Raw genomic sequence first — 12,189 nt, 5'->3', positions numbered from 1 at the left:
AACGCCAGGGGAAACATCGAAAGAACAGCTATGCAAAAGGTGAAGTGATGGATATGTGGATCGGGACCAGAGTGAATCGGAACACGTTCCCCTATTGATGAGTGATGGATATGCGAAACGACAGATAAGGGGGAGACGTATACCAGGAACCCCCTGCATAAGCAGGATAATGCTAGGGGCCAGACGTTCTCAGTGAAAGGTCACTAGTTCTGGAATTTACTTCCCAGCTCAATTTATCAGAGCCTGGATTTGGTGACTTTCAGGACACAATGAAGGAGTTATCTCTTCTTCCAGGCTTTTCCTGGGCATTGAGGAAGCAGGGAGAATTAGTGAGGGACTGATGAAAAGGAATGCTTGAAGCCTTAATGGAGACCTTATTGATGTTAGAGAAGGGATTTTTAGAAGTTCTGTCTTGTTGAGAGACACATTTTATTACATATACTTTGTACTGGATCAAAGTATCTGTTTTAATTCCATGTACTGCACTCGGCATTTAAGACAGATTTATAGGAAATCTAAACAAATAATGATTCTGTTCTCAGGTGGCATAGAGATATATTTTATATTATTTTCAAAAGAAGAGAGGCAATTGGAGCCTGGCAGAGGCAATAAGGGCAGAAGAAATTTACAAGTGACTCTGTCTGCTAACATTAACATCAAATCATTTGCTATGACAAGTGAAAAACATTTTAAAACATGTTAACAAGAGCTATTTATGTTTCTGTATGCTTAGTTTTATGACATCATTCTACAGTGTTCTTGACAGCTGAGAATGTAGTTATATTTGCCTTCACTTCCAAGGCCCTTTGGTACCTAGCCCCATCCAACCTATTCTCTCATTCACTATTGAAATGTAAACTCCCACTTCTGACTGGCCCAAGATGCCAGCCTCCATTACCCATTATTAGATTTTCAAACAAGTACCTTTATGCTTTCTCCAGTGATGTCCCTCACCTTTAGGAGGAGTTCCCCATAAATATCCACAAAGTCCCACCTCATTATCCACCTTCACTCCCTCCTTAAAACTCTCTAACAATTTAAGCTGATGGTGTGCTGAGAACACTGCCTGCCATGCTGACCTATACTGTCTCATTGTTTCCTTGGACTCCTCTATCTATATCCATCTGTTGTCTCTTGTCTTAGACTATAAGCTCTTTGGGGCGGGGACTGTCTTTTTGTTCTGTGTTTGTAGAACACCTAATACATTGTGGTCCCGATCCTTGACTAGGGCTTCTAAATATTACAGTAATACGAAAGGCAATAATAATAAATATTACTTAATTTTATCATAAACCCATTTATAAGTAGGAAAAATAGATTTAAATATGATGTGGATTAAAAATTCTCCATGCCAAAGTATGTTTCACATCATTTTCCAGCAGTACAGCTGTAAAACTAGCTTTTGACAGCAACTCAATCTTGGGCAGTTTACAAACATCATGTCATTGTAGAATTTGCCAAGCCTATAAAAGTATTTTCAGAAACATTCTGTAGAATGTAGTGATTTTGGTTCTGATTTGGATTTGTGTGCATGGAAATATTCCAAGCAAAATAAGATAAAATGCTCTTTGGGAAACACAGAGGCATTATATGCACTAAATTTTCACCTCTAGAGACTCTCTGGTTCAAATTTTGATTTAGTTCACAAATGAAAATGACTTTGTTGGTTTCCTCTAGTCTTATCTATGCATATCATAAAATACCCAAGACTTAAGAAATGCCCTATATTGGAACAGCATGGAGGTGGTCAGTACCTCAGTACGGGAGTTCCATGACTGAATTAACTTGGACGTGCTGCAGCTCAGCAAGGAAGTTCATCAGCTGGTATCCATGTCGGTGACGTTTATACAGTATTTGCCTGTACTCTGCCCAGTCTAAGCCAATACTATTAGTTCTTAATTTTCATAAACATTAAATTTATCCAGATTCTTTTTTAAAGTGATACCTCGGGAGTTCCCTTAATAAAAAACTATATCCATTGTAATATGTCACTTTTACTGGGGAAAACTTGTGACACAGTTTGCTTTCAGCTTGGAGTGCAATATTTTGTGAAAAAACAGTTTTAATTATGCAAGATGGCTACACTGAAAAATATGAGAAACTGACCAGAACAAAAGCAAAACAAAAGCATAAGCACTGCAAGATACTAAAGCTTATTCTTAGCCAATTCTAGTAAATAGCAGCTGGTGAATTCAACTGAATTTTTTTTTTACTAGTGTTGGAAAGTCCCAAGTGCTAGTTAATGTTTCCCTCCCACACAGGATTTTCCATCACCCTTGCAGAAGTTATGCATTGTTTGATTCTAGTTATACATAAAGTTCATTTAGAGTCTATGAAGAAGGATCTTCCTTTTTAAGCTTCTAAAGGAGTGATTAACTGTGCCAGTTAACTCCAAACATAGTGACTGATATAGACCGACTGGCTAAGCAGTAGTTCTGCAGAAAAGGACCTGAGGATTATAGTGGACGAGAAGCTGGATATGAATCAGCAGTGTGCCCTTGTTGCCAGAAAGGCCAATGGCATATTGGGCTGTATTAGCAGGAGCATTGCCAGCAGATCGAGGGAAGTGATTATTCCCCTCTATTCGGCACTGGCGAGACCACATCTGGAGTACTGCGTCCAGTTTTGGTCCCCCCACTACAGAAGGGATGTGGACAAATTGGAGAGAGTCAAGCGGAGGGCAATGAAAATGATTAGGGGGCTAGGGCACATGACTTACGAGGAGAGGCTGAGGGAACTGGGCTTATTTAGTCTGCAGAAGAGGAGAGTAAGGGAGGATTTGATAGCAGCCTTCAACTACCTGAAGCGGGGTTCCAAAGAGGATGGAGCTAGGCTGTTCTCAGTGGTGGCAGATGACAGAACAAGAAGCAATGGTCTCAAGTTGCAGTCTAGGTTGGATATTAGGAAACACTATTTCACTAGGAGGGTGGTGAAGCACTGGAATGGGTTCCCTAGGGAGGTGGTGGAATCTCCATCCTTAGCGGTTTTTAAGGCCCGGCTTGACAAAGCCGTGGCTGGGATGATTTAGTTGGTGTTGGTCCTGCTTTGAGCAGGGGACTGGACTAGATGACCTCCTGAGGTCTCTTCCAACCCTAATATTCTATGAGTCTATGAAATAAAAATTAATGGTTATTACCTGATACAAGAATGAGGTAGTCCATAATTATACCCGGAAATATGAGTAACTCTTTGTATGATCGGAGCTTCAGAATCCCCCAACAGAGGGACAATGTTATTTGATGAATATATTGTAGGACAGTCCAGTTCATTTTGTGTGCATGTTCCAGGAACAGTCAGAATGTCTCTTCTGGTTATTTTATTGTCCGCTGAGTCTCCTGGTAGAACATGTCCTAACATTTTCACCAAACTTTCCTTCTCTTTGTTAGCATAGAAATCAGAGAAACTCTGCAATTCAAGTTCACAGTCTTTAACTGTTCCACCCTTTTTCTCAAAGAGGGACTCAAAATGTAGTTGTCTACGAGGACCTGACCTGGTAACCTGAGGTTGGACGTAGAGGTCACATGGTTGAAAATCGTGCTTGGTCGTGTCTGCGCCTTCCTCTTCTTCCTGCATAATCTTGATAATTCTAATGAGTTGAAAGAGGCGCTTGCGATCATTCATGTTATGGACCCCTAGTTTGGCATAATCTTTCATGGCAATCTTGGCTAGTTCATCTATCTTCTGAAGGCCCAGGGCAACAAACTGAGGATAATATTTTTCAAGTTCTGCCTCACAAAGGCATTCGTACAGATATGATGCCATCTTCAATTAAGCTCTATTAGAAATCAAACAAATGAAACGTTAGATCCATAAATAGCTGACAAAGGTAACAAAGAAAAAACATAGCATTTCCCCAGCTATCTATAGATGTTATTATCTACAACTAGGATAGGCACAAGTTAAAATCCAGGCTGCCATAGACTGGACTGTCTAACATTATGAAATGTAATAACTGGAAAAAATATACCAAATAAAGGGCAAGCAAATTATTTCTATACATACAGAAACTTACAATAAAATACCATACAGAGATATACACATATCTTCAGTCACTTACTGCTGCAGACTCCCTGCACTTGTGATGTCTACTCAATGAATGCCACAGGCTACTGAAACACAGTCCACCAGCTACAGAATGTAACATGCCTAATTTTAGATGCTCAACTTAATGTCCAGGCATGTGGTCCTACTGATACCCATGATTAATTAACAAAAGTATAAGAAATGGATAAAGACAGATTCAAAGATCAAGCCTAAAAGACTAAGGATTATTATATGTATTATATATAGAATACACACACTACAGCATAGACATAGTTACATGCTTTCTTTTTTAAGTTTAGATTTCCTGTGTATTCTGTGTACCATTTGCATTTTCTCAGCTGTATTTGACAGGAACTTATTATCGATAAACTGAAATGTATTGTAGAGTCTCCAAATCTGTACAAAATTATTGGAACTCCATACTCAGGTTTTCTGGAAATATTCAAAAAATATCCGGCATCGTAGTTAAATATGTGAAAATTACTCTCAGTTCTCAAACCTTTGCCTTCCTACCACGATGTATTTTGCAAATGTTTATTTCCAGCATGATTAACATCTGCAAAAATTCTTACTTGTTTTATAAGACAAACAAATGCTAACACTATCTATATCCTTTGCTTACTGAATATAGGAAAATATCTTTCTAGATGTTTGGACAGAACCTAAAACCAATGGGGCCTCAGTCCTGCCTGGAGACTTTTAACTGTTAACATCATCCTACAAATAAGAAATTGTGTGTTACTAAAAGCCTTCCCCCCCAGTAATGCTGGTTACATTCATTTTCACAGTAATATATTGTTTAAGAAAATTAATTTGCTGGAAAAAAACCCCAAATCTTCACCTGCTATCATTAAAATCAATGGCAAACTCAGTCTGTCTAGTAAAAATATACCTTCTGTCTAATAATATGCTGACTGAATAGGATATTACAGAAATTTAAAAGCTGCATTAGACTTAGGAGCAGGGGTCTGATTTATAAAGACGGCTCAACCAGAATAAAATTACCAGTGGTTGAGCAATAAAACTTAAGAAGTTTGAAGGCAAAACCACTGTTAAATGGGGAGTCCTAATCAATATTTCTGTGGGAAATTCCAAGTAAAGATAGAGCTGCTGCTGAGATTATTAGTTCCTCAGAAAAAAAAAAGAATAGAGAATTAAAAGAGAAAGGTGTGAGGAATCCAACAGCTCAAGTAGTCTAGCCACCATATACAGTATGGGTGGAATGTTCAAAAGCACTCAGCATTCCGCTAAATCTACTATTTTGGAAGTAAGTTAAGCCATCATTATCCCAGCCTATATGTTCAAACAGTAACTCTAGTTAGGATCTCACTCACTAATACAGATGACCTTGTCTGTGTGATGAAAAGAGTAAATGGAACACAAGGCTGGCAAACTAATTTCAGATGCCGAGAATCATAGACATTCAAAATGGAAAAGATCTGTTAGATTCCATGTTTTCCATTTCCCATTGGCCAGTGCAGGATTATGCTATAGATTATATTTACCATCTTTAATTATATATAACATTAAACACAAACACATAAACAACAGCACAAAAGCCAGTTACAATATTTACTCCCATATAACTGAACTGGGTTCAGTTTTGTGGAGAGTGGAAGAAGAAGGGAAAACAGGCAGACTTGCCTGGGTACAGAAGTTATGAGTTTTTTTTAAAAAATTCCAAGATTCTGTAAGAAATTAAGTTTTTATATATATTCCATGATGAAGTGTACAAAGAGTTGAATGGCTTCTTCCCCACAAAAGGATAATTTAATTTATGTAATATTTTTTTAGGCTTCAAGAAGAGTACAAATTTTGATTTTCAAAAAAAAAAAAAATTCAATTCTTCAAGAAAATTGCTTTCTTGTTTCATTTCTTGAGGGGGGGCTAGTCCAATAATTAACATGTTTTCTAGAAACAGTACATTGTTAACTCCAGTGCCATCTGCTGGTGAAGGAGACTTCCCTGATTTTTCTATCATGAATAACCATCAGTCTTCTGAGTTTTCCTCAGGATGCAAGTACTTTCATTTTGTACACCTCCGGTAATGATGTTCTCTCAAGCAAAAATCTAAAACAACATACTTCATTACAATATTTTAATATCAAAGCCTGATCTTGCTCCCATTGAAGTAAATGGCACAACTCCCACTGGTTTCACTGGGAACAGGATCAAGCCCCAAACCTAGGATCTGTTAAAATACTCGACTATGAAATACATTTGGAAAAAGGGGAGCTGTTTCTGTGCAAGTAAAGTTTTCTATCAAAACATATTTATAAGGTCAAGCCACATCAGGTGTAGGGAGCAATTTGTCACTCAATTTGTTTTAGATTTCTGTTCTTCATAGAAACACTGGACATTTTGCAGCTCTTTACAATTCAAAGTGGTTGTCATTCACATCTTTAGATGGCACAAAGATTCAGCTTTATTTTGTAATGCTCACACTCTTCTCATGCAAAGTGACACAATTGCTTTGACAAAAGACACTGAAGCAGGCCTGTCATATAAAAAATGAAATACATTGAGTCTGTTACCCACAGCACTCTAGTTATTAGTATACATGCAACCTGACAGAGGGATAGTTATTGACTCATCTAAGTCCCAGATTTGAAACACCCAGGATCTCTGGCTTAGAGACAGTTCAGCCCATTATCTTACATGAAAGGTAAACTGAGTTCCATACAATTTATTTATATATTTTGCGGTCTTTCAGACAAGATCTTAAAAAATGAGGGCCTGTCTGCTGTGCATGGACATTAAAATGCCATGGCATTTTGGTATAAGAGGGGCTTGCTGGAATGTCCTCAGCCAAAGTGGCAAAGAGTCCTGTGCCAAAGTGTTACACACACAGAGTGCAGTGCTGTGTGCCAAATAACCATTTGACTCCATTTCAGTACCAATATATGTAAGTTGAAAAGCATTATGAGAATATAAATCAATATCATCATAACCTATATCCAAAACTTAGTGTAAACTGCTACATGTTTTCTTATACTATGAACTTATCTTCTGACAATCCTATGCCTGTTATACTTCCTGGAACAGATGGCTAATATACATATAAGCAAAACAATAGATAAATAGTGATGTAACACAGTACTTTAGTTTTACATCACGGTGGCATCAGAACCATAGAATCACACCGTGAATGGTTTGTCATCAGAAAAGAATTCCAGTGCGTGGTATTAGATTTTTGCTTTTCTAAAAAAAAAAAAAAAAAAAAGACATACAGATAGAGAAAAGCTGGGCAACGGAAGTGGACGCTAATGGAAACTTTGTTTTCTGAAGCCAGGGAATTTGCTAGACAATCTACCTCTTGCCACAAAATTGTGATCTAGGATCAGAGCCATAACTTAAAAATATTTCTAATAATAATAACTATAATAGTAAATTAGCTCTCATAGACCTTTTCCCCCACAGCTCTCACAGTACTTTACAAACCAGAGTATCTTTATCCCCATTTCAGACATGGGGAAATGGAGACACAAAGTGGTGACAACCTTAAAAATGTGAACCAATGCAATGATGCCTTTCAAATCAACAGGTGTAAGGCAGTGAGATGTTAACTCTAAAGCTTAATGTATGCAGTGTTGTTCTAGCCATGTTGGTCCCAGGATATTAGAAAGACAAGGTGGGTGAGGTAAGCTTGAAAATTGTCTCCCTCACCAACAGAAATTGGTCAAATAAAAGATATTACGTCACCCACCTTGTCTCTCTAAATCTTAATGACACTTTAATTGTTAATGTTTTACTCATGACAGGTTTCAGAGGAACAGCCGTGTTAGTCTGTATTCGCAAAAAGAAAAGGAGTACTTGTGGCACCTTAGAGACTAACCAATTTATTTGAGCATGAGCTTTCGTGAGCTACAGCTCACAAACATCTGATGAAGTGAGCTGTAGCTCACGAAAGCTCATGCTCAAATAAATTGGTTAGTCTCTAAGGTGCCACAAGTACTCCTTTTCGTTTTACTCATGGTGATTTTAGTTGATGTCAGACAAGGTTAACTAATAGTTGGCGATCTATGTCTTACAACATATGAGTACCTTGTTTGCCTATGTATTTGCATGGTGCCTAGCACTGCAGTATCCCTGGCTTTTTAAACTACTTTTTAAAAACAAGTTCATGAAAGAGAGGAACTGGGAAACAGAACAGGCAAGTCTTATGCATGCTACCTCTCCAGCTCTCAGTTCTACCAACACATCTCACTTGTCATCTGCAACAATACTGCTCCAGCCCTGAACCTCTCCTGAGCACAGACTGCCAATCATGCCAAAGTTCTTGGTGGTTTTATGAAGTATATAAATAGGGGACTAGAATGAGACCAGTCTAGCCAGACAGTTCTGCATTGGCCTAGGGTGCAAGGGTGGAGATAAACTACATGACCTCGTAGATCTCACTCCAGCTTCAGCTTCTTTGAACTCCAAACTGATTTTCAGCTGTAGCCCAAGGCTGAATATGAACTCAGGACTCTAAAGGTGAAAGGCTAGTGCAGTGGTCCCCAAACTGTGAGGTATGCCTAGGGGGGCACAGAGGAATGTTCAAGAGGGTATGTGGCAGGGCCATGCTTCCAGCCTCACTCTGCCCCCAGACCAGCTCCGCCTCTGATCCCGTTCAGCCCCCAGTCCTGCTCCACCTCCAAGCCCAGCTCCTCCTTCACGCCAGATACGTCCCCAGTACCACTCTACCCCCAGCTCCACTCCTCCCCCCTGCTCCACTCTCAGACCAGCTGGGCCTCTAGCCCCAGCTCCTCCCCCATCCCCAGTTCTGCCCTCAGCTCCACCTTCAGCCCAAGCTCCGTTGCTGAGGAAGTCTTGGTTGTGCAGTAATGTGGGGGGAGGGTGGGCATGGACAGATTCCATTAACGGTAAGCGGGAGTGCGACTGGAAAAGTTTGCGCACCCCTGGGCAAGTGCATTATCCCATTACACTCTGCAAGGTATTTTACACTTCTCTGACCATTTGTAGCTCCCTATTATTTTATCAATTATTATGATCTGTATTACATCAGTGGCTAGAGGTGCCAGCCATGGCAAGGCTCCATTGTGCTAAGCACTGTACAAGACATATAATAAAGGACAGTCCCTCCAACAAAGAGTTCACAATTATAGTGAATACAAAATGCAACAGGTGGGGGCAGGAACAAAACAGGTGCAAAAGTGTGAGAGGGAATGGGGTAACAGTAATATGAGCACAATTTTCCATAAATTAGCTATGTGATTTGTAGATATAAAATATTTATCATTTACAAGGCCACACTATTATACCATGCAACTCACGGTGTACTTATGCACCTTGATATTATATACTTCTGTCTGTTGCTGGAACAAGAATTATATAAGCCCATTTTGAAGAAACAGGGAAGAAAGCTGAATACTGGAAAAGGACAACTGTTTACAGATTCTAGTATGAGAAAAGCATTTGGAAGAGGAGCATATATCTTCCACGTTATCCGATAAACATTTTACATCTGGACAACGAAAAGCTATTTCTATCCTCCCCATACACCAAGTTTCCTAATCCCGATGTTACTGATACATTAATCGTCGTGCCCCAGTCTGGTAGCTGGACTACCACTAAATTTAAGTGTGATCTGAAACTGATTAAAAAGCCCCAACCAAAGACTAATTTTGTTCTTTTGAAATAAATGAGGGTTTTTTTAATTTACAAAAGCCTGCTAATCATTATAATCATTCTCTCTTATTAATTATAGGCTGATGACCTCAGCAGAAAAGACTCCATTCCACAGTTGATACTCGACAACTGCTTAAAACAGCAGCTGAATGGAGATGGGAAATGTCTAATATTCAACCACATGCTAATGAAAAATAATCTGTGGGTTATATTAGGGTGCTGATTATTTGAAAATTGCGCCTTGGCTCCTCTTGCGGGCAAAGCTTCCAAGTGGTTAAGAATGTTTGCTTCGTTCTGTAACTACCTAAAGGCAAGGTGCTGTATGTCTGCAGTTACCCTTTCACTCTGTGTACGTGTTTATTGAGTTCAGTTTCATAGCAACCAGCTTCCTCTGTATTTATAGTTTCCCCAACTCAAGAGCCCCCACATTTCACCAATTGCTTAGATTTTCTAGTTCAGTGGAGAAGAAAAAAAATCCAGAATCAATTTAGGCTCTGTCATGGAGACGCTCTCGGTCGGATAATTATGAGCAGTTCATCTCATTGCACAGTGCACTTACAGAGTGAATGGGAAAGAGGGCATATGGTGTTCAGAGAGGTACATGAACGTGACCAGGTCGCTATTGCTAGTGCACACAAAGAGAAAGTACCAGGCACTCAGACATGGTGGGGGCCATAAAGGTAGACAGATTGGGTATGTCTGAGAACTCCTTCAGAGTATGTGAGAAGAAGCATAATTGTTATAAATATGTTGTCTAACTTAACAGCATCTATTTCAAACATCTATTAGGCCTTTTCCCTCAGCAGGCTGCATTTCAGTGATTCCTGGGTGTGTGTCAGCATATCCATGTGCCAGATGCTTTGAGACAAAAAGCCTTTTATCTCTACTATTATTCTTAATAATTTTATATTATGTGGCTCCTCACAGCCTGTCATGGACCAGGATCCCATTGTGCCAGGCACTGCAAAAACAGGAGAAAGAGACAGTCCCTGCCCCAAAGAGCTTACAATCTAAATAAACATCCTGTCATAATGAGCTGAATATAAATCTGAGCAGGCAAATGGCCATGCTAGGTGTCATGTTCACAACTTGGAAGGAATCCATGGGCCTGACCTCATTTGGATAAAGTAGAGCAAATTGCAGCCAATCTGGTTTCCTTAATAGAAATGGGGAGGTGGCAGCCCACCTGAGATTGCAGGAGCCACAATACGTCAGGATAACCAAGAGGATCGGGGCAGAGCATTCCACACTGGGTCCAGCAGTCACATCCTTCGCGACACTCAAACTGAACAAACAATGGGGAGCATCCACTAGGACTTGTCACCTTCCTGGCAAAGCTCAGACTGAGATGGGGCAGTGTCCACTGGTACCCATCATCTCTGTGGTGACGGTCAGATCAAGATGGGGCAGCACCTGCTGAGATCCTGTCTCCACGGGGCGATATCCACAGTGAAATAAGGCAGGGCCTGATGAGACCCATTGGCTTGGCAATAGCAAAGGGTCGAGACAGGGCACTGCCCAAAGGCAGTTGGCAGCTCTGTGGTGGCACCTGGATCACAATGGGGTAGTGCCCCCTAGAATCCATATTCAACACCAGTGTTCCCATATGCTGGGAAACAATTTCCCTCCAGGTCTGACTGGAAGTGACCTTGGGGGTTTTTCACCTTCCTCTGCAGCATGCAGGTGTGGGTCACTTGCCAGGATTACCTGGGTGTATCTCACATCAATATTTCCCTGCTATTGGGCCGGAGTCCCTCCCATTCTCTGCCTGTGCCACATAACACTCTGGTTGTCTGTAGGCTATAATACTTTGGTCTGATTTCGCGTGCCGGGAGCTGGGTGGCCTGTGCTAAGCAGGGGTCAGACTTGCTGATCTGGTGGTCGCTGCGGCTGGCCTTGGACTCTGTGTCTCTATGAGATGGGGCAGCACCACCTAGGACCCATTGTCTCCCGGGCGTCACCCATTCTGAGAAAGGGCAGGGGCAGACCTGGGGCTCCTGGTGTCTGCGGCAGTGGGGGACCCGCTGGTGACAGTCACCAGCTCAGTGGGACGCATAACATGCCTGCTCATGCTGGGATGGAGACAGGCATCCGGACCCACCATCTCCACGGCCAGGGCTGTCCAGGGCAAGGGCCCCACCTGACCTGCTTGTTTGCGCGACGCTCGGAACCGGGCCCCGCTGTCTCCACGGTAACGCCCAGGACCAAGACCGGTCAGGGCCCACTGGGCCCATCGTCTCTCTGGCAGCTGGACCCTAACCCCCCCCCCCCCCGCCCTCTGACCCCGCTGTCCTCTGACCCCAGGAGCCCCCGTGCAACTTACCTGCGGGCAGCACCGTTCCCGCCTGCCCCGGGGCTAGAGCCCGGCAGACTCGTGACTCCCACCCCACGCAGGCTCGGGCAGCAGCGACTAGGCCGCGTCCCCATAGCAACGCCGCCTGCCCGGTTCGAACGCTCGCGCCCGGGCTGGCGCCGCCCGGGCCCGGAACAAGCGAATGGGACGCAAAGGAAGGG

The 12,189-nt window shown here is 41.7% G+C and overlaps 1 protein-coding gene across 1 annotated transcript in view; it reads right to left on the bottom strand.

Annotated features, from left to right (window-relative positions):
- Positions 1-12,145, bottom strand: part of KIF24 (kinesin family member 24) — a 42,628-nt gene extending 30,483 nt beyond the window's left edge. Inside the window, exons 1-2 of the mRNA XM_048850860.2 lie at positions 11,999-12,145; positions 3,137-3,775 (exon numbers count right to left, since the gene is read on the bottom strand). Of these exons, the coding sequence (XP_048706817.2) occupies positions 3,137-3,762 (626 nt within the window). The 5' untranslated portion in view covers positions 3,763-3,775; positions 11,999-12,145. The remainder of the gene's footprint in view (positions 1-3,136; positions 3,776-11,998) is intronic.
- Between the last annotated feature and the right edge of the window lie 44 nt (positions 12,146-12,189).

The sequence above is a fragment of the Caretta caretta genome, chromosome 5 (assembly GCF_965140235.1).
Source record: "Caretta caretta isolate rCarCar2 chromosome 5, rCarCar1.hap1, whole genome shotgun sequence".
Lineage (NCBI taxonomy): Eukaryota > Metazoa > Chordata > Testudines > Cheloniidae > Caretta > Caretta caretta.
Note: the sequence above shows the minus strand (reverse complement) of the source record. Positions and strands in the feature narration are given on the sequence as shown.